Source organism: Glycine max, chromosome 15 (genome assembly GCF_000004515.6).
Source record: "Glycine max cultivar Williams 82 chromosome 15, Glycine_max_v4.0, whole genome shotgun sequence".
Taxonomy (NCBI): domain Eukaryota; kingdom Viridiplantae; phylum Streptophyta; class Magnoliopsida; order Fabales; family Fabaceae; genus Glycine; species Glycine max.
The window spans coordinates 1,605,619-1,627,917 of NC_038251.2; the positions used below are offsets into that span (position 1 = coordinate 1,605,619).

At 34.1% G+C, this 22,299-nt stretch overlaps 3 protein-coding genes across 8 annotated transcripts; 1 reads left to right on the top strand and 2 right to left on the bottom strand.

The window, feature by feature from the left end:
• Nucleotides 1-148: 148 nt before the first annotated feature.
• On the bottom strand, nt 149-4,255 carry LOC100810996 (mitochondrial-processing peptidase subunit alpha). Its single transcript, XM_003546545.5, has 13 exons — nt 4,015-4,255; nt 3,472-3,669; nt 3,068-3,364; nt 2,818-2,985; nt 2,443-2,610; nt 2,245-2,325; nt 2,039-2,105; nt 1,700-1,797; nt 1,220-1,292; nt 1,069-1,139; nt 785-834; nt 507-619; nt 149-417 (listed from the first exon to the last, which is right to left on the bottom strand). The coding sequence occupies exons 1-13, from the start codon at nt 4,051-4,053 to the stop codon at nt 365-367; spliced, it is 1,476 nt and encodes a 491-aa protein (XP_003546593.1). The 5' UTR covers nt 4,054-4,255; the 3' UTR covers nt 149-364.
• A 2,579-nt stretch (nt 4,256-6,834) lies between these two features.
• Nucleotides 6,835-11,038, top strand: LOC100815278 (ATP-dependent 6-phosphofructokinase 3). Of its 5 annotated transcripts, none has more exons than XM_006597112.3 (13): nt 6,835-6,966; nt 7,370-7,547; nt 7,840-7,886; nt 7,987-8,026; nt 8,137-8,199; nt 8,286-8,423; nt 8,572-8,784; nt 8,961-9,029; nt 9,160-9,289; nt 9,508-9,773; nt 10,106-10,154; nt 10,232-10,386; nt 10,636-11,038. In XM_006597112.3, exons 2-13 carry the CDS (start codon nt 7,446-7,448, stop codon nt 10,807-10,809), a joined length of 1,446 nt encoding a protein of 481 aa, XP_006597175.1. In that variant the 5' UTR covers nt 6,835-6,966; nt 7,370-7,445; the 3' UTR covers nt 10,810-11,038. The 5 variants fall into 5 exon arrangements, with proteins under 5 accessions (XP_006597175.1, XP_006597174.1, XP_003546601.1 ...); XM_006597111.3 differs by having other exon boundaries at nt 6,954-7,155; XM_003546553.4 differs by lacking the exon at nt 6,835-6,966 and adding an exon at nt 6,986-7,144.
• Nucleotides 10,835-21,090, bottom strand: LOC100791181 (DNA repair protein RadA). Of its 2 annotated transcripts, XM_003546913.5 has the most exons (15): nt 19,992-21,088; nt 19,560-19,615; nt 18,968-19,026; nt 18,781-18,852; nt 18,298-18,378; nt 17,227-17,334; nt 16,560-16,622; nt 16,275-16,355; nt 15,142-15,207; nt 14,450-14,605; nt 13,948-14,028; nt 13,701-13,739; nt 12,753-12,835; nt 12,430-12,502; nt 10,835-11,227 (listed from the first exon to the last, which is right to left on the bottom strand). In XM_003546913.5, exons 1-15 carry the CDS (start codon nt 20,555-20,557, stop codon nt 11,054-11,056), a joined length of 1,758 nt encoding a protein of 585 aa, XP_003546961.1. In that variant the 5' UTR covers nt 20,558-21,088; the 3' UTR covers nt 10,835-11,053. The 2 variants fall into 2 exon arrangements, 1 of the variants encoding a protein (XP_003546961.1); XR_005888719.1 differs by lacking the exon at nt 10,835-11,227 and having other exon boundaries at nt 12,434-12,502; nt 12,600-12,835; nt 19,992-21,090.
• Nucleotides 21,091-22,299: the final 1,209 nt, after the last annotated feature.

The following is a 22,299-nucleotide window of genomic DNA, read 5'->3' on the forward strand; positions in this document are numbered from 1 at the left end:
AATAATAATAATTTATCTCATAATTTCTATTCTTAATTATTATTTTAATAGATATTTTAAATTTAACTATATATTTCTTTCTTAAAAGATGACAGATACAGCAATTTTCTGAGCACCAACAACAGATAAAGCTATTTTCTTGCAGAAGTAGAAACCAAATCAATTATTCATGAAAAGAATTAATAAAAGAAATACAGAAAATTAATTACTTGGCAAAGGACAAAGGAAGGAAAATGCCGTGAGATCATACACTTATATTTCAAAGGGAATGACTACTCAAAACAAAACTGAAAAGGTTCATCTCAAATCCGCAATAAAAATTCTCCGCGATTTATTTTGGCTTGGTGAGAATGATAAAGCAATTTCATTTTGCATGGAACTTCCTGCTAACGGATTCGTAACTGGGGACATTGAATACTGCAAGGTGAAGACATGGCAATAGCATTATGTATGAGTAACCAAACCAAGTTCTTGCATTAAATTACTACTTATTAATTGATTATTACCATCCCCATAGGATGCCATAGTGAGAGGTGAGGAAATAATCTTCTGAGAAATTTTAGTGATATCATTCAAAGTGATTCCATCTACTGCCTTAAAGAACTGCTCCAGTGGCTTCCTGAAATGGGTCACCTCACAAATTCTCAAATTACAATTTAGGTCCATGATTTAAGTGATGCTTCTTGAATTGAAGTAGCACCAGGAGGATTTAAGGGGAAAAAAATTAAATTGTGATTGATGAATGAGAAAAAAAAAATAGAAAGGCCTCTGATTGATTAAATACCTTTCTCCATAAGTCAATATCTGCCTTCCTATATCCTCTGATGCAATCATCTGCAAAAGCAATTTGTTTTTAAACACATGACAAACTATATGAAATCAATTCCCCTTTCTACACGTGACAAAGCGTGTAGAGAAATCCAAAATAGATAATATAGAAAGAAGCAAAGATGCAAGAGAGACACATTATTTTTAATTCAGGTGGGGAGGGAAGAATAAATGAAAGAAATTCCATATTATTCAAACTACCAGTTTAAGTGGAGAGGGTGAGAGTTAGAGAGAGCATACTCTGGACTCCAAATTCATTAGAACTGCAGACTTCGTGGATACCTTAGCACGGTCAAGCTGTACCTGTGAAACTGCCATTGCAGGAAGCCTATATTTAATTTGGCACATATCAGGATTCACAGCAAGAGACAAAAAGCAATGCAGATTAAACCTTGTCCTGGTGATGCAATTGCAATTAATTCTCTGGCTGCTAAATCCACAGCTTTTGCCACAAAATCAGAGCCCTATATTGACACACAAGAGAAAGCGCTCAAAATTGATACATAAAGCAGTAACTACTAAAGTACATTGTCAAAAATTCCAAAGAGCTTTAAAGGAGGAGGAAAAGAAAGACAGAGTAGTAGATAGGAAAACTAGTTTGTGTAAATTATGACAAATTATATGAACAAGAGATTGAAGGGTCATTGACACCATGCAAAATTCTACAATTAAATTTACAGTTGGATCAATGTTCAAGGCAACCTCAACTCAGAAATACGTTTTAAGTATCTTGTGTTGCGTTAGCAATAGATCATATAAGGAAACTGATTTTTCTAGACACACTAATCCAGCCTTTCAATGAAACAAAAAACTCAAAAAACAGTAAAAAAAAGAGGCATCACATCAATGTTCAGCAGAGATTGCGCCTTACCGTGCTTGCATAGATGCCAAATAACCCTGTATTGTTGAAGAGACTGTTGAATGCAGAAAAAGAATGAATCTGTTGATGTTCATTCAAGACACGAAGAACTGGATTCCATTGCATATAAGCACAAGTCATCAGAGATGATACAATAATATATATGAACAGAAAATAGTGAAATTGACTTCATATAACCAAGAAAAGAGTAAACTCTTCTCAAATGGGAAAAGTTTATAAATACATAAATATAATGGCAAAGGTAAATCAAATCATTGATGCCTAGCAAAAAAGAAGATCAAATCATTGACCAAAGTCAGCTGTAAAGTAGAAGATATAGGTCAAACTTACACAGCCTTGAGTGCATCCCTTTCCCAGGCCCTCCGGCTGAGAATGACCCACCTCCTCCCATAAGCATCTGCACACTCAGAAATACTACTTCTATTCAATTGTTTCTTTCCTCCTTTTCTTGTGCACGAATGCCAACAAAAGAAAAATATGCAAATCCATAGACATGATATCTCTTGAAATCAGAATGGCTCACACAAAGTGAGTACCTGTAGAACAGTCAAAACAATAGCTTCTTTCTCTTTTTTCCAGCCACCAGGCACTTCAAAAGCAATAGCTACATGTGCAACCTGCCCTTGTGACAGTTCTTAGTAGATAAGTAAGTATACACATCATTTGGAAGGGGACAAACAAAAAAGGAGAAATATAAGTAAATGCAAGTAGCCTTTTATCAAATTAATACACACCCCTGGTTCACCTTGACGACGGAAATCTCCACCAACATATTCAGATTTTGGTTCTTCAGGACAGGGAACACTTGGTAGATCAGAGAGAAGTGGTTCAGCGACAGATAAAAGTTCTTCATGCTCAACCCCAGATGCTGCAAGTACCATTCTAGATGCAGTATAATTCTCCTGATTTTCCACATCCAACAACATTCAGATAATCAAATCGATTGTCAGAATTTTTATTTTTTTTGAAAGGTGAAAAACAAACTCTTATTAATATGAGTTCAGTTGCAACTCAAGACAGTTAAACAACTGCTGATTGTCAGAAATTTAGTTTTGAACAATTAATAACAATAGCTTTCATGCATTATCAAAAAGGATAGCAAATCATACAGCAACAAATTCCTCTAAAAGGGAGCTATTTAATGTGTTCAGTGCTGATTCAGAAGCCAAAAGTGGATTAGCCAATGCTCCAGAATAACCAGCAGAGTGAACTGCCTCCAAAAGTAAGCCTTGGGGATTGTTTGATAGTTCTCCAAGTTCTGATTTCACCTTCCGAAGCTGTACCAATAGAGATGGTTTAACAAGATCAGAAAGAACTGCTATATATACGGCAGAAAACATCACTTTAGTGCATATATACCTCTTCATTGACCTCCCAATCTAAGAAGGCCGGGTTCCTTACGCAGTCAACCAGCAACTCAATCATTTGTGGAACATAAGTTTTTAGAGCATCAAAAGTGTAGCCCATTTGCTCCCGAGAGGCCGAGGCTCCTACATTGCCACCAACTGCTTCCACTTCCCTTACAACACGAAAGTGACTTCGGTTTGCCGTGCTCTTGAAAGACATTTTCTCTAACAGGTGTGACGCCCCGCTTGACAATGGCGTCTCATAGAGGGAACCACAGTCAACATATAACCCAATTGAGGCAGCAGGGTTCTGATAGACAACCAACCAAAACACACACCTCATTTATACTATTAATAAAAGTAACAACACCTTGATTAAACATGCCAAGGTAGAGAAAACTATAAGCAAACACATACTGGTGAGGTTTCTGATGCAATTTTTAGACCATTGGGGAGAGTTGTGATCTTGGTCTTGCTTGGTTCAACATAATCTGGCAATGAAGGTGGCAGGGAAACCCCTCTAAGTGGGGTGTCAAGGGGAGGAAGAGGATTTGAAGATTCCCCAGTAAGCCAGTTGAATAAACCTCTGGAGGCTCCCAAGGTTCTCCCATTTCCCTACTCACATGTTTTAATCACACAAACTGAATTTCAACAAATAGAGTCTCGCTAGAAAAGAACCATAAATGCTGATTGAAACACGAAACAAAAAAACTTAACATGCAATGAAATGTGTCATCTATGAACAGCGTAGGAGTCATAAAAACCGGTTACGCTGGATTCACGTGCATCATTAAAAGAAGAAAACAAACATTTCTCACAACGTACAAATAAACCAAAAACAACCTTCATGCAATAATATGTTTTACCCCACAAAACCAATCAAAACGGAAAATTTGAAAAATAAATAAAAAATGGGGTTGGGATCTTGAGAGAAAAGAGAAAGAGAGGCAATATAGGGACCTTGGGAAGGGTGAGACGTGAAGCTACTGCTCTGTACATGAGGAAAAGAATGAAACCCGGAGATACCAAAGGTGGCTGCTATGCTAAAGCTAATGAAGAGAACCCAAAAATAGGCTTTTGATTCATTCAGAAACCTACGCTGAAATTGTTGCAATTATTATAAAAAACTAGTAATGCTAGTGCCCATGCACAAGTTTGTTATAGAAGGTGTAAGTCACTACCCAATCCAACTTCATTTTGGTTTGAATTGGGTCATCAGTTCGGGTTTATTTTGTTTTGGTTAACCTGATTACAACACTCAAATATTGAGTTGATGAATTCCATAATCAATTAACTCAAGCAGCATCTAATATTAAATTTTCCTTTATGCAAATCTATATTAACTTATTTATTCGTAATCACACACACTCAATGTGTTTGTTTCTCGCCCCCATCGCCTTCATTTTAAATTGAATTGAACTAGTTAGTTTCTTTTTCCTTTTTTTTGTGATTGTGATGAAATGCTATAGGTAGGTACTTGTTTCGCATTATATTTTAATTAGTTTCTTTTAACATTTCAAATATAATAATATTTTAATTAGTTGATGTGATTATTCGATTCAAACCATTAATCGGATTGTTTTGATTTGAAATTTTTATATTAAAATAAGGAACCCAAACTTATTACTTTTTCATCAATTTGGGTTTTAAAATAGACTAAAGTCTCGACCCAATTATACTTCTATAGATGAAAAGAAGAGAACGAAATTTAAAAGAAAAGAAATTTGTTTTTTACTGTATAAATTATTGTTTACGAATAATTATTGTGGTTGTCCGGCCATATTCTGTGTATATTATAAATAATTATGTTTTTCCTTAATATTATTAAGTCAATTGTAACCTTCAATTGCATATTGCACCCATAAATAGGTTAGGTCTATTCTCTTGTAAAAAAAAAAAGGTTAAGTCTATTATAGAAATGATTAGTCCTTCCATTCTTTCTTGTTCTCTTTTTCTTATATTCTCTACTCCCATTTTTCATAACATTACATTTTATAATCTTTTTATTGTGTGGTGAGATTAAAATATGAAGAGAAAAAAAATTGCGAGACTCGCACCAAAAAGTATATTTTCCCAAGAATGAAATAGTAAAAAAAACTATTAGTTTTTATAGAAGCAGAACAAATATTCTTATTTTTTTATTGACTTAAATAACCTTTTGTTCTTTATAAATTATAATTTTTTTTAGCTCATTAATGATTTTTTTAGTGTTTTGAATATTTAATTTTTTTATTGTAATCTTTATTATCAAGTAATAATATTAACCGATGACGTAGTAATGATGTTGATATATCATTAACTTGTTATATCATCAAAGGTAGAGATGATAAGATGGGTCGGATTCATTGACATATGAGATTATACCTGAACTAAAAAATATTGATTCAAGTAGAATCACTCCAATTTTGGCTAGTCTGATGACTCGTCAGGTCAGATTAAACTCAAGAAATATAAGTCTAATTTCTACTTGGGCTATTTTGATATGATATTTGTATAATTTTATTTATTTTCTTTTGAATTTATATAAAGTTAGACTAAAAAAGTAAAATATATCAATTTGACTCGATCTCACGGGCCACCAAGCCTGGTTGGACCCAAAAAAATAAGATTTGTATAGATTATAAGTTACTCCTAATTCCTATCAATCAAAGGCAATTACAAAACTATCCTTCCTAACCTCTCCTATCTTCATTCTCCTCTCCCTCTTCCATTCATTCTCCCTCTTTTCTTTTTCCCTCTCTTCACTTTTTACACTCATTATATGGTAGACTTTTCTAAGGATTGAAATATGTATTATTAATATGTAGTAGACCTTTTTTGAAATATGTAATAGACATTTAGTTCATGATGAACATTAAAATGTATATTTTATTATTTTTATGGATTTGAACCTCAATATGTAATTGATATTTCTATAAAATTGTATGTAATACATGTCATTTACGTAGACTTTAAAATTATGAAAAAAAATATATAATGAAAATATGATTTCGTTATAAATAATATACAACCGAATCAAATTTCCCTTGTACATTTTTTTCTTAGAAAAATTACTAAAGAGAAGTGTGATTCTATTATACATTGCATATAATCGAATTACACATTCATTGCACATTTTTTTTCAGAAAAAAAATGTACAATAAAAATGTAATTTTGTTATATATTATAATAAAATTATCCTTGCACAAGAAAAAGATATGCAACAAAAATATGATTTTATTATATATTATACGATAAAATTGTCCTTGTACAACATGTTTTAACCCCCTTACACAAGACAATCATAATTTCATTTTGTATCTTTTCTTACACCCCAAAAAATATTACAAAATCATAATTCTATTTTACAATACATACAATAAAATGATGATTTCATTTTGCAAAATTTTTGCATCCCCTCTTATGCAAGATAATCACGATTTCATAATGCTTTTAAAGAAGAGGTAGTTTTGAAACTTTGAGGGATTGTAGGGCCCGTTAAGAAAATCTACTGAGGCCAATAACAACTCCCAATAATGAAAGATGCGCATGAAAGTCTTGAAGAAGGTGAAGCAGAGTGGGGGAGAATCTAAGATGGTCCAAATTGAATTCTTTCAATTAACCCACGTCACTCGAATAAAATTCAATCTTTACATTTGACTCTTAGAACTACTTTTTCTCTTACATGATGTGTATGTAAACGAATATTTCCAATTGGCTGCCGCCTACGCAGTTGACAAAAACTGGGGGAAAATAAATAAGCTTCTTTTTCATGGAAGAGCCATTTAACTTTGGTTGAGAAAAAGAAAAGAAAGAGCCACGACAGCTGCTAACTTTAATTTGTGGTTAAGAAATTAGCAGCCAACACTTCGTTAAGTTTATTACATAAATTATTGATCCATGATCATTGGTGGCCCTTCGTCTCAAATAAAGGTGAAAACTCTCTGGTTGGTGGTTCATGTAAATTGGAGAATAAGTTAACAAATAAGTATAAAGTATTTTCCGGAAAAAGAAAAACCAAATTGGTGGTCCTAAACAAAAAAAAATTACATAGAAATCAAATACTGTACTATGATCTCACTCAGACAATAATTTAGCTCTGGAGACTCAGGTGGTTCTAACGTAATATCCGTCCAGCCCTGCTAGCTAGTTTCAATTTCTTTTGTTCTATTTCTGTCTATAGAAAAGATATCACCCACTTGCTACTTTATATTTTACTGCAAATTAAATACTCTCGTGAATAACTAACTACTATTTAATTCCTTGCGCCATTACCAATGTTTTTATCCTGCAAAACATACATAGTAGTAGTATTTGATATTTGCTAGGATTTCAGGTGTGCAGCTGAAACCTCCGTGTCCCACGAAAACCTTACAAAATTGAATTGTGGTATTACAGTATCCAACAGCACCATGCTGGATTCTGCCACTCCCCATGACAAAATCACCACAGCAGCTTCTGGCTTCGTACTTGAGGATGTTCCTCATCTATCTGCTTACATCCCTCACCTCCAAGTAAGGCCCTTACTCCCCCTCTATTGTTCAGCAATCAAATGAACTCATGTTCTGGTTTAAGTGGATGTTTTATATTACCAGTTTACTTTTTATGTAAGTTCTATGCATTGACAGTGTAAACACTTATATTATCAATCAATCAAAGATCATGCTAGGTATGATTTTTAAGGTAGTCATTATAATAAATTTTATGTGGTCGATCAATAAGATCACTTTGTAAAAATCAACAAATTTATTGTTATATTATTTCTTTGATTTTCAACATGTGATAATTCCTTTTTTAATCATGCAGACATATCCTGACCCGTTGCAAGACAATCCTTCCTATTCTGTTGTTGCGTAAGTCAATCTGTTGGTTTACTCTATGCAGTATAGTCCCTGTTGGAATTGTTCTAGTAATTCAATTGGGAATTAAGTTGGTTAATTTTTGCTTGCACAGGCAATATTACGTGAATGTGGATGATACAATTGCACAACAGGTTAGTAATGTTTCACCTTTTTGTAGATACATAGGTTTCTATTTCTATTTATACCATTCTTGCAGTTTTCAGAATTCTTTATACGAATTGGTTTCCTTTCCTTTGTGCAGATAGTTGTACACAAAAATAGTCCAAGAGGGACCCATTTTCGTCGTGCTGGGCCTGCTCAGAAGGTTTTACATTTTTTGTGTCAAAACTAAGACCTTGATTTCACCAATGTAATTTATGGGAAAACAACAGTGATTTGAATGTCTGGCAGGTATATTTTGATTCAGAGGAAGTACACGCTTGTATTGTCACGTGCGGTGGACTTTGTCCTGGTCTAAATACAGTGATAAGAGAAATAGTATGCGGCTTATATCATATGTATGGGGTGCACAAAGTTTTGGGAATACAGGTATCATTTATGTACCAATTAACATCACTTATTATGTATGTGTCTGTAATGTATTTATAACCGTGACATATTAGTAGCTTTATTTGCAATGGGTATTGGATAGTTTATGGTGAGGGTGTATCATTAAAGTGTAAATGGTTAAATGTAGGGAGGATATCCAGGTTTTTATTCTCGAAATACAGTTCCTTTGACACCAAAGGTTGTGAATGATATCCACAAACGTGGTGGAAGCATCCTTGGGACATCATATGGAGGCCATGACACCTCAAAGATTGTTGATAGCATTCAGGACCGGGGAATTAATCAGGTTTATATACTTGGAGGATATGGAACTCAGTATGAAGCAGCTATGATTTTTGAGGTAATTAATAAATAGACTAGGTTTGAGTGCTGATATTCAGTTTGCTATAACTTTGTATTTGTTTTAATGATCTACTGACAAACTAACTTGATGATAACATATGCTCTAAAAGTTTGGTAGATATAATAATTTTCACTATTTAAATTTGTACTCACAAGATTAAGTTATTTATGCAGGAAGTTAGAAGGCGTGGCTTGAAAGTTGCAGTGGTCGGAATTCCAAAAACTATTGACAATGATATCCCAGTAATGATGCTTTAGTTGTAAAATTGTATATGTGGAAATTGCTATACTTTTATGCCATCGTACTCGAAAGGAAAAAAAGAATTTGAGTTTAAAGTGTCACCTATTTAATGTCATTCTGTATTTGATTTAGGTTATTGACAAATCAATTGGTTTCGACACTGCTGTTGAAGAGGCACAACGAGCAATCAATTCTGCTCATGTGGAAGCAGAAAGCGCGGAGAATGGAATTGGTGTTGTAAAATTAATGGGGCGTTACAGTGGTAAGCTTCATTCATTCCTCTGATAATTTACAACTTTAGAGTTCCATACTTTTTCTTTCATGACATCTTCCTCCTTAGAGTTTCCCATAGGAGACCTGTCATATTGAATTGTTCATTATTTATCATTAATCATGACAGTTGTTGCTGAGCAAAACAAGAAGAAATCTTGCTATCTTGAATTAGTTGTTACAGTGACCAAATATTGACATTTCATGCAGGATTTATCGCCATGTATGCAACTCTTGCCAGCCGTGATGTTGATTGTTGCTTGATTCCAGAATCACCCTTTTACCTGGAGGGTCCAGGAGGACTGTTGGAGTTCATTGAGAAAAGACTCAAAGAGCAAGGTCACATGGTTATAGTCATAGCTGAAGGTGCAGGTCAGGAGCTTCTTTCTGGCAACCCCTCCATTGTTAATAAGCCAGATGCTTCTGCAGACAAATTATTTCCAGATGTTGGCCTGTGGTTGTCCCAGAAAATTAAGGTAAAAACTATGCAAGTTTAGCTTATTTAGCGTGTTATTTTTCTTGTATAACCTTAAACTTATTTAAGTGGACAGTTTTGAAGTTGTGATTAAATGTTGAATTCATTGAAAAATTTCAAGGTTGCAGCATAGATAAATGAAGTTATTTCAATTGTAGAAATGTTGCAGGCATAAAGAATCACGATCATAAATGATCTCATTTGCTTAGGCAACATTTGGAATTGTGAATTCTATCGAAATTCATAGAACAATGCCTTTATTTAATTTACTAGATTTTCATGCTGCAGAATTTTCTATTTTTGTTTTTACATTTAAATATTTATTTGCTGTAGGATCACTTTGAAAAACGTCAAAAAATGGCTATAAATCTGAAGTACATAGGTGAGCTCTCTTTTTTAAACTGTATATTTTTATTAAAGAACAAAAAATTGATACCGATAAAAAAAATTGTCTCGCAGATCCTACTTACATGATCCGTGCTATCCCAAGTAATGCATCTGATAATGTATACTGCACCCTCCTTGCCCAAAGTGCTGTTCATGGTGCAATGGCAGGATACACAGGCTTCACCGTGGGCCCAGTTAATGGCAGAAATTGTTACATTCCATTCCATGTAAGTTCTTGCACTCTGGACATATCTATTTGCTATGCAACAATAGTATGTTTCAATTCACGTGTCACAAAAAAATTACTTGGCAGTTTGGTTGTTAGTCCTATCCGAAATTCCCCCTTTATCTTGATTGGACCTGTAAATATTGAACATTTTTTCTGTATTGTTTAATTTTTCATTTTTGTAAAGATGCTATTCTTGCACTATATTACTAGTTCACCCTAAAGAGGAATACTGTTTTTGAACGTGCAGCTGATAAACGAGGGAGAGAAGAGGGTTGTGATAACTGATCGGATGTGGGCAAGGTTGCTATCTTCAACCCATCAGCCTTGCTTCTTGAACCCAAAAGAAATCACAGGAGAAAGAGAGGAAAGAACGGAAAACCAAACCACAGATGGGCAGAACCATTCAGAAATAGCAGACTAAACAGGGCATATACAGAGCACAAATATAACACCAAGTTAAAATGCCTTTAAAATGTGGTGATCAAGTTAAATGATCAAATTTAATTAACGTAAGATCAACTGATTGATCATTGACGTTGGACAAAACCAAATCTAGTACATCTTTTGCAGTATTTAAGCCACAATGAGTAACATCTATATTTACAAACTTTTGAATTACATCTTAAATATCAAAAGTGAGATCTGCTTAATATCACTAGCATCTCTTAATTATTTCTACTGAATACAGCGTTAATAACCTCTTTCAGATCCTTGCAACCTACAACTTTCATCTTTCCTAGACCTTCGGTTTCTAAAAGTTTTTCAGCCTGCTTTGGTACTACACACATTCTGTAACCCAACTTCACCAATGTGTTAACCCTTTTTTCAATTCTAGGAACCTGTATCATAAAATAAACAAACCATCAGGTTAAGGCTACAAAACAATCCATTTAACTTTGACTTAATGAATACAAAAGCAAGAGGTTTTTCTTAAAAAACAACAAAAAGGTGTTTTTTGAATTATCATATTTTTATCAAATGCAAAGTATTAAAGCTTAAGATCCCATGAAACAAATAGATATGATGTCTTAGAATTTACTCTAGGTTGCATGGTTTCAATCAAACCCATTGATCTAATCAACCGAAAGGAGCCAATTCCCATCTAACAAAGGGAGATTGTGGAAAACTCAGAATACAGAATTGCAAGAGCAATGCTCCCAGCCGAAGAAAATTCTTTGGCCCAAGGCTTGAAGACTGAAAGAAACCACATAACCCCTGGCATTGCAAATTCCCCTTTCTAGACAGATCCAATTACATCTGTTTTCCCTCTCCTTTCCTTTTTTTAAATAAGCCAAAATAATTTATAAATAACGATGAAACCTAGACCTAAGCACAAGAAGTGTTGTTTTCTCTCTTCTTACTAGATTTCATTCCTTAGATGCTTCATACAAGTTATTTCCTCCTAATTTAGCTTTCTGCCAGCGAGAGTACACTTGTGGTGCCTTTTTGGGTCAACATTAGCAATTAATAGCAAATTAAATCCATAGCCTTTCACAACCCCGAATACATAGTGTGAAGATGATGCAGTAAAATACTTGAACTAGCCATACCATGTTATAGCTTATCAGAACTATAAACCAACCAGTTAATTTAAGTCTACACTCCACAACAAAGATCAACAATACAATCATTTGCACCATTTTCGTAACTAAGAAATTTGAAAATGCCAATGAAGTCAGAACACATGAAATCTCACAGGCAATTGATCTGAAAATTTCACAAACAAAAGGCTTTCATAGATTTTTTTCTTTTTTAAAGAAAAGAGGAAGGATCAAGGAGAGATGAAGGTTGACATCCCAACTATGTTGGCACCCCAACCCCTAACCTCCCAAAAAGATCCTCCTCCAAATATATTCATTAGAAGCGAAAATGCAAAACAAAAGGCTTTCATAGATTGATGCAGAGCAAATTTGAAATCTTTAAACCCTTCAATATAATAATAAGCAAATCGCTATGCTATTGAAAACTTTTAATTGATTGCCAAACATCTTAGTAATGAGTAGCAAGTAGCAACATTTAACATTAAAAAGAATATGCTTACCATGCGAAGCTCTCCACCAAGGCCAATTTCACCAATGAATGCAGTCCCCTCTGGAATTGGGAACTCCAAGAAACTGGAAACAAGAAAAAAGACGAGATAATGAATAAATGCTACCAAAAAATAATAAATCTAGAATATTGTATTGGAATAAAAGAAAGCATTCATGTTACCAGTCCCAGTTAACTTGTTGAACATTGGTATTATTAAGAATCATTTCTCCAAACAAGAAGCATAAAATGGTTAATAACTTAATCCCCATATTACATTGGGCATTTTCAGACCAACAAGAATGAACATCATTTCATATAAATCAGAACATGAACCTGCTGCAAATTGCAGCTGCTATTGCAAGATCTCCAGCAGTCTCTGTCACTGTCATTCCACTAACAACATTCAAAAACACGGCCTGTTTACAACGGCAAGATGAGGAAATACATATTAGAGATGTACTCATTATAATTTTCATTTGCATTATAATTTCATTTAACATTCATATGTGACAGTTTTAGTTTCTATTGGGCTTTCTGTTATGACTCAGTTATCTACTCATTCAGCAACGAGTTATACGGGATACAGCTATGTTATATAAACTCCAATATTGCTGTACATATAATGGAACTCTGTCAGAATCTCAAATCTCTCTTTTTGTTTGACTCTCTGATCTCTCATTTTGTTTCTCTAATATGGTATCATGAGCTTGTAGTCAACCCAAGCCACGTCTTCTAGACAAGATTCAGTTTTCCATCAGGAAAATCGTGCATCCAACCTTTTTCTCACATCATGATCACCCAGAAGCAACTTTTGAAGACCTCCTTGAGGAATACAAAGCTCTTGCAGCTATTATTAAGTGTAGATCTGAACCTTGTGATATTCTTGAGGTTGAATAAGAATGAAAAGAGCAAGAAAGCTGACCACTCACAGAACCCCCTCAATAAACATCTCTCAGGCACCAACCCTGCAGGAATTACCTGTGCAAACAAAGTCTCTGGATTCGACACTCGGACTTCTGAGTACTTTACTACTTGTTGGCAAGTTTTTACTACTTGTGACAAATTTGGTACACTTGCCAACAAGTTAACAGCACTGTTCTGTTTATTCTCACTTTTTTATTTTCATTATTTATTTTTATTTAGTCGGTTATGCGTAAACATCAATATTTATGTGATGTGTATATGATGAAACAGAACACACAAAACCTGCTCAGAAGCATTTCATAGAGATAGAAGAACAAGTCAAAAGGATATACCATCGTTATTTATAAATCAGCTTACATTATCTTGAAGATGGAGGCCTGTTTGCTTTATAAGTACCTACAGTTCAATAAATAGTGCAACAATCAATGCACAATTTAACAAATTTTATTGTGGCAGATTTTATTTGAAATAAGAGAATCCATATCCCCATCAAGGATTCCTTTCATTCATTCATTTTCTCATTAAGATAAATAAGAAATAAATCACTATATGGGGTGACTATGAAAGCAAGGATAATGTTAAAGAATCATTAAGAATGGCTTACACATTTAATAATATTAGCTTTGTTGGCATTGATCCCATTAGATAGTGAACTCGAAACTGGGCAATGTGTAAGGCAAAGTGCCTGTAAAATAAAATTAAAAATCAATAAAAATAATTTTCTTAAAAGGATATTGGAATATAAATAATAAAGATGAGCACAATACAGAATGATGAAAATTCAGGTGTATTCTTAGATCTATATCATAGATACATGAACACAATGATGTGATCAGAGCTTTTGAGGATTCAACACAATAACTTCCAATAGAAAGTCTCCAGATGATAAGTAAAGATCGTTAGGTTTCATCACCATTCAAAATCTAGAATCTGCTGTTTATCAGCTAATAATGAAGCCAAGCTCATTTTATGCATCACTACTTGCAATTGCTTTAAATATCCACAATTAATGACAAGGGCAATGGTGATGTTTCTCAAGACATAGGTTATACAAGAAAATCCACAATGGACTTAGAGCTTTTGATACAATGATACAAAAAAATTACCTGAATTTCAATTAAAAAAGTTCTTGAACCATCCATTATTACAGCAATAGCAAGCCCAGCTAAAACATTTGAATCGGAGTGTTGTTGAGTGAGAAACATTTCACTGGCATTTGAAACAACCTGGAGTCCTGACTGCGACATCTCAAGAACTGCAAGCTGATCACGTAAATCAAAGACAATGCAGATCAAACATCAATTTTCTCAGATAATCCTAATTATAGAAGGTAAAAGTACAGAACATCAAATACCATTATGAAATATACACGAATAAGGAGCTTCAATATTTAGTTAGAAGGAGCGATAATAAAAAGAAAACATGTTAAATCCTTTAGAGAATATATAGTTTCAGTCCTTCACCCAGCAGTGCATATGTCATACATCCTCATGCCTCAGTACTAAAATGATTTAAACTTGTTGCCAGATATATCAGATTAGGCGCATATATATATATATATATATACACACACACACACACATAGACACACATTCTCAAAAATTAAAGCATCACAAAAAGACACTAACAGTAACAGAGATAGACCAGAAGAAAAGAGCAAGAAATCAATGCTCGTATACTTTTTATATATAAGAGTACCACAAACACAGTTCTTCTAAAGTATTAATAGAAACAAGATAGCAACAACCAAGGAAGACATAGTGGATCTTAAATGTAATAGGCAATAGTCACAGCATACCTCATCAGTGGATCCAAACCGATTTTTCACAGCTCGAAGCATTCGATATGGAGAGTACTTCTCGCCCTGAGCATTATTTTGAAGTATGAACAATTAGTATGGAGAAAATTGAAATGAAATCCGGTGATTCCAACAACCCAAAAACAAGTACTACGCAGAAAAACAAATGTTACAGATAAAATTACACGTTTAGTTGATATGTAATATTGTAAAAACAATTAGCAATTATTCAGGCAAAAAGGAATAGGAAGAAATGTGTGCTGTGACCATAACAGATTTCAGAAAGGAATAAAAAAACTATTGTCAATGTTAATATTATTCTCTTTTTACTCATGATTAAAAATTAACTCTTTAAATAAAAGAAATCTAACAAATAAACTCTTTATATAAACATTGACTAGAGATATGAACAATGTAATCCTTACAAGGCTTGGGAAGCCCTCACCTTACAAGCCACTTTTTTAGGGTCAAGTTATGCCCCAAGCCCAAATTCTAAGATGCAGTGAACAATATATTATCAAGTTTCCTTCATAATTCCCAAGTTAAATGCATTGGATTTGGCTCCTCTCAAGTGAGGGGGTGGCACTTTAGAGGATAAAGTGGAGTCACAAATCACGACTGTTAATTTTCTAATCGACAGTGGCGATTGAAATTAAATACAAGTACATGCATAAAAAACTCTGAAGTTGTTAAAATTTCAATCATTGATTTTCTAATCCATGGTTGTGACAGCACTTCATCTTCTAAAGTGTGTCCCTTCGCATTAGATGAGTCAAATCCAAATACATTAACATTGCTCCCTGAAAATAAGGTACAATTTGAAATGAATGTTCACAACAGCATGATATCAAGAGATCATTCTCCCACCCTTTTAAAAAATTTATTTTGATTTAGCAGAATGCAAATCTAGAAATAAATACTCCTCGGCAAAATGTCCATATTGTGCCATGCCATGATACAATGCTTTACAGACAAGATACTATATTTACTAAAATTCTAAAAAAAAAGGGTAAAAGAAGCCCAAAGAAGATTAAATGCCAAGTAGTTGAAACTTGAAACTAGACAATGGGCACACATCAGCTTTTACCAAGTAACAGCTATCCAAAGAAAGAAGGGTGTAACAAGGTACCAACTTCCATATATAAAACAACATCAACAATATGCTCCAAGACACGAGGTCCTGCTATGTCTCCAGACTTAGTCACATGTCCAATCTGAAATATGAAACAAAAAAAACACTAATGCCAACAATTCGAAGGCCACAATAAGAAACCTGCCCACAGATAAATTACAAATGAAATCCACACAAGCAACAGTAATCATGTGATCTGCCTTTTCAGGGCAATCATATGATAGTGCTTTAATAGATCAATCTGCCATTTAAATATAATTCACAAAATAGATAGAGGTGTGCTCACCAAAAAAACTGAGATGTTAGTTGTTTTTGCAAATCGCATCAAAGCTGCAGTACATTCCTTCACCTGTCACAGACCAATAAAAAGTCATGTATGATGTACCACAGAATCAGTACATGACTACGGCAACTTTTGATAAAGGAGCACACAAAAGAAAGAAGGCATGACAGAAAAAGTACACCATGCATCTTAATGACCAAAAAGTCCTCTATTTGACAATGAATAAATACTATGAAGATGAAGTTAGTATGGAAAAGGGAAGAAGTTAATTAAATACCAAAAAGAAATTCCAAACAACATCACATGACATATCATTTTAATAGAATATAATTGGATGTGCATAGTGCAACATTAAATAATTCTAAGAATCAGAGAAATTGAGAGAAAAACTGATAATCTGAAATTCCATATTAAAGTTCTGATTCTCTAAAACTGAGAACAGTATTTATAGGGTACAACGAATGTGATGCAGTTACTATCTGCCTACAACAGAAAATACAACTGGCAGTAACTAAACCAGCACAGCTGGCAAACAGCTGACAGCTAATACAACTACAATATACTGTACACAGAAGAGAAATAAACCATAAACATATATGTACTCTGTAAAACTTAGTTAAAACATCCAAGAAAAATGTAAAGTCTCTTGAGGGTAACATAGATTCAAAACCTGCATAATCCCTCCAGCACTTCCTATTATAGTTTTCAGGTAAACAGTTTGTATTGAATCAACCACCAGAGCACGAGGGGATAGACCATGAGTCTTCGTCAATATGTCCTAACACCATGGAGAACAAGTAAAACATAGTTATCAGTCTCAGATAGCAAAGTGTAGCAGTCAAACCCAAAAAGGCTTTAGTGGTATAGCACATGGTGGGATGATTTCTATGCTGAATTATTTATACATAGATTAAATAATTATATTTGTATTCATATTATATACATATTATATACATATAAATGCTCAATTTTTTTTAAAAAAAGTGAAAATTCACAGCATATTCATAATTAACAATCAAAGGTCATAGCTTTTAAGCAAAACATACAAGTAAATAACAAGTCAAAACAAAATCCAAAAAGACATTATTATTTCAAATACAAGACATCCTAAACATTCAATAATGAGTGTGGGTGTTGCTCAGAGAAAAGAACAGAAGAGGTTGAGGGTTCAAAGTTCAAAACAGAGGTGATTCAGACTTCAGAGCAGAAGAGAAAATAATGGAGGGTGGGTGTCACCAGAAATACTGCATGACGTTGCATGCTGGTCGGAGTCAAACAATGTGGGTGCCGCACAATAAGTAAAAAGCGTGGGAAACTACATCCAATTAGGGGTTTTGAATATTCTAAAAAAGAGGGGGGATAACAGCTTTACCCCTACCCACCCCACCCCCAACCCCCAAAAAAATCACAAAAAACTTCACTATTTTGAGGGAAAAAAGATGAGTTTTTGATCGCTCTGTCACTGCAGCTACAGCAACCACTATTAAAAAATGCACTGTTATTATCACTTTGGAGCAGCCTATGGCCTCTCTGCATAGATATAGTGCACTATTGATAACTATGAAGTAAAATAAAAGAGGACTATTATTGAGATTTGATCACACATTGTTCCAATATAGCCAATTAAGAATAACGTTAAGCGATGTTGCTTGATTGTGTTGAGACAATAGCTTCACGATCAAAACTAACATATAAAAAATGATAGAAGCAAAACTAATCAGCATAATTCAAGACAATGTACCTCTATATCAGTACTTGAATATAAATAAATATTGGACTTAATCCCAAGGCGATCTGCTCTAATACCAATTTGCTGAAGGCTCTGCCACATAACAGAGAACAAATGGACAATAAATCAAAAAAGTGTCAGAGACCCTAAAGAACACTTGTAAATCAAAAGCAAGAATATGAGGACATTATTTTTAGTTTACGAAATTCTCCTTAGGCCCTTATGCATTAGTCAAGTTCAGAACAGTATTTAGATTTCTAACTTATTCTGTTATAAGGGAGTTATCAGATCAATGTGAAGATGATCAGACAGTATAAAAGAAAGCATCTCCTTTTGGTTATGGAAATAGAGACTACACATGGCACATTTCCATAAATGATAGACCAAAAGAAAATGCTTATTTTTTGAGGGACTAACAATGAGCATTACCCTATTTGCAGGGACTAAAAACATATTTAATCCTTAAAACTATTAAGAGGCTCACTAAAAGCAAACCTCTTCACCAGAGACATATACAACTGGAGGTCCTTCATAGTCACTGCATTCATTTGCTATCATTGCTGCAATCTTCCAATTCAACATCACAAACAAATCAGGCATTAATGACAGTTGACCAGACCATCATAGAAAGTTGGCCATCAAACTTTTATATCCAGTTTTACCATCCAAAATTAATCTGTACCTGCAACAGCAGTGTACTTTTCCCAATACCAGGATCACCACCAACTAAAGTTAAAGAACCTTCAAAACCACAATTGAAGATAAAGTTAGCCATGGATAACCAAATTTAATTTTTGCTGAAGCATCAAGAAAACTTGAATTAAGAAAGATATCATTATCAGACAATCAACTAGAAGCATTTTTATGAAAATTCAATATTCAAGATCATAAGGGAGGGAAACAGAAATAAGGTTTCAATAGTGATTCATTCACCAAGATCAATCACCAAAAGCAGTAACTCTTTTGAACTAATCTGACCCACAAAACAAACAAGCATAGTTAAGGGGAAAAAAATCTCAATGCATGACCCTTCAACAATATTAGTTGTAATTAATTCACACAATCATAGCAGGTGAACTAAAATTGAGAAGTAATTGATATGGTTTTAGCAGCTAATGCATAACTAAATTTTATGATTTGAAGCACACGCATAATGTCAAACAATGCATTGATATCTTTGACCAGGCAAACATGAGAAGCAAAATACAAATCAGTAGTTTCAATAGTTGCAGTCTCACAGGCATATCAATGTCAATAATGAAACTGGACTGAACCTGGTACAAGACCTCCACCAAGCACTGTAGAAACTTCATTTCCAAAAGAACCAGACCTGACATAAAAGCAAACTGCACAGTATAAAATTTGGGAAAAGCATCACAGCACATCTTTTGTAGAAGCCTAGAAGAGAAAGTGCTCTCTCACACACACCAAGGCATGGTATAAAAAAGTCCTCCTAATTAACTCCTTTACGAGGATGACAAATTTTGTTACAAACATAAGATTGAAAAATACAGACAAATCCTCGCATTATTTTTTTCCCCTTGCTCCTAACTACTCCCCCAAAATTTAAATCAACCACACCACTCTCTGTTACTTACTCCAGAGAAAAGCCTTACCAGCAATTACAATTTACCACATGATCCAAAACATACAAAACCCAAATGACAAATTTTGACTTTGAAAAAAGTAAAAAGAAAGGAACTTACAAAGGTATTCTCCATTGCTGGTAATTGAATCCACGGTTCACCTCTTCCAATTTGACGGGGCGCAAGTCTTCGGGTCGTTGCGGGAGCCACAAGCCCACTGCATCCTCGGAAACTTCTAACCCACCTCTGGACTTGCTGTCAGTCAATTTGCTCTCATGAAACTCGTTCATTGTGCCAACCATTTCGCATTCGGGGCATTGCCCCCACCATTTTCCTGTTGAGTGGCCGCAACTGCAGCACACCCACTGAGTTTTCACCTTCCCCTTTCCCTTTATCTTCGTCACTACTGCTACACTCTTTGCTGCTCTCCCGCTGCTAGGGTTTTCGTCTCCGTCGCTGTGGTCGTTTAGCTCGCGCTGCGCAATTGGGCGGTCGTAGACGTTTCCGTACATGCTCCAACTGGTGGTGGTGGTGGTGGTGGTGGTTTCCTTTGCTGGTTCGCGGGCCTCGGAGGAATTTGTGGCCGTGGAGGAGTGGCGGGAAAGGAGAGGTGGGAAAATACATTTGGGGTTGCGGAGGTGGAGCTTGTGGGCGATGAAGATCGTTCTAAGGAGCCTCGTCGTCATGGCGTTGGACAGTGAGAAAAGAATCTTGCTTTTGCATAAACCCTCCTCGTTTGTTTATGGGGTTTATGCGAAGCGGGAAGAGGACTTTTATTCGCTCCAAAAAATGTAAGAGGTGTGATTGTCTGAATGGGGTAGGGTAGAAGCGTATAACACCCGCGCCCAAAAAAAGCCTATAACTAAGTGTGGACTTTTTTTTTATTAATCATGTTATTATCGATTTTGTCTATGCATGGACATTTCATATAGTGTGAACACTTTTTGCACTTTTTGATTTTATTTTTTTATATCATTATTTATTATACATTTTTTTCTTTTTTTAGGGTCTATTAGTTCATGTGTACAAAAATTGGATTAAGTCAATTTTTTTACATCATCAAAATATTTCAGCTTATGTTGGGTAAAATTTTGTATCTTTTCTCTTTCAAACTTAAGGATAAAAATATGTCAAATAGCTTATTAGAGCATTTTCTTTTTGAGTGCTGTTTGGTTTATGTACATCGTTTTTATCCAAAATTTAGAATAGGTAGGATAAAAAATTGGTCAAATATCGTATTAATAGTACATGAATTGAAACGCACCGTTTCACTTAAAAAGGGGAAAGAAAAAAAAAAGAATTATCCCTCCATAAGTTTATGACTACCCGAGATCCCTCTTCCATTTCCCAAATTCCCTTTTCTTTTTCAATAACCCACCCCATCTCTCAAACCCTATCTCTTCTTTCCAAATTTTTATCTCTCAATCTTTCACTCATCTTCTTCCATTGCTTCAAAAATTATCAAGTTTATTGTATCATTGTGTCATTCCCAAATATAAGAAGGTGATTGGAGAAAAAGAGAACACTACTCATTTCCTTAAATTTTTCTATTTGATCTCTTTAAGGTAAAAATTTATAACCCATTGTGTTAGATGAGTATTTTATAACATTGTTTAATTATGGGTTGTGTGAAGAGGGTTAGAAACTAAGTGTTAGGGATTATTGTGGTTTCCTCAAAACACTAGGTTTGCTAAAAGTGGGGATTTTGTCTATTCTCTTGTTCTCTTATTTTAAATGCTTAAATCCTGTGAAAGATAGGGTGGTTGATCCTCCCAACAACATTGGAAGACATTGATTGCGTTCTTTTAAGTGAGTAGCTAATCTACTTAACAACATTTTTTAAGTTCTTTTAGGAGAAGTAAGTAAACTTCAAAATATATATATTCTCTTGTGATCTTTGAAATTTTAGGAGTACTTGAGAATAAAAGAAAAATATTTATTTTTTATTGTTTGAAATTTATTTTGAGATTTTGATAAGATATATAAGAATTAGTGTTGAATTATTTGTTCATTTTATTTATTGTAACTTCATGATTGATTGTCGTTTGTTACAATGAAAAGATAATGTAGCTTATAAGTCAATTTCTCATAATATATTTATATTTGTCGTTTGTTACAACGAAGAGATAATGCAGTCTATGAGTCAATTTCTCATAGTATATTTATATCTTTCGTTTGCTATAACGAAGAGATAATGTAGCCTATGAGTCAATTACTCATAGTATATTCATATTTTTCGTTTGCTGCATGCAACGAAGAGATAATGCAACCTTCGAGCTAAATGTCATAGTTATGTAATTATGGTTCACCACAACGAAGAGATAATGTAGCCTATGTGCACATAGTGGACTGAAAGTTCAATTATAAAGTTATTATTATTGGATAACAATTTTATGAGTAGTTTTGAAAAAAAAAATTAGTATACAAT

Bases quoted from the DNA above. Each gene is read 5' to 3' on its own strand.
- LOC100810996 (XM_003546545.5), bottom strand. From the start codon at position 4,053: ATGTACAGAGCAGTAGCTTCACGTCTCACCCTTCCCAAG. The intron at 2,106-2,244 runs GTACTCACTTTG...CTGAGTGTGCAG, and splicing joins TTGTTTTGACTGTTCTACAG to ATGCTTATGGGAGGAGGTGG. The intron at 418-506 runs GTAATAATCAAT...TTCACCTTGCAG, and splicing joins TATGGCATCCTATGGGGATG to TATTCAATGTCCCCAGTTAC.
- LOC100815278 (XM_006597112.3), top strand. From the start codon at position 7,446: ATGCTGGATTCTGCCACTCCCCATGACAAAATCACCACAGCAGCTTCT. The intron at 8,027-8,136 runs GTTAGTAATGTT...TCCTTTGTGCAG, and splicing joins ATGATACAATTGCACAACAG to ATAGTTGTACACAAAAATAG. The intron at 9,290-9,507 runs GTAAGCTTCATT...CATTTCATGCAG, and splicing joins ATTAATGGGGCGTTACAGTG to GATTTATCGCCATGTATGCA.
- LOC100791181 (XM_003546913.5), bottom strand. From the start codon at position 20,557: ATGACGACGAGGCTCCTTAGAACGATCTTCATCGCCCACAAGCTCCAC. The intron at 17,335-18,297 runs GTACATTGTCTT...CCATGGTGTTAG, and splicing joins ATTCAAGTACTGATATAGAG to GACATATTGACGAAGACTCA. The intron at 16,623-17,226 runs GTTTTGAATCTA...GGTCTGTGACAG, and splicing joins GTGCTGGAGGGATTATGCAG to GTGAAGGAATGTACTGCAGC.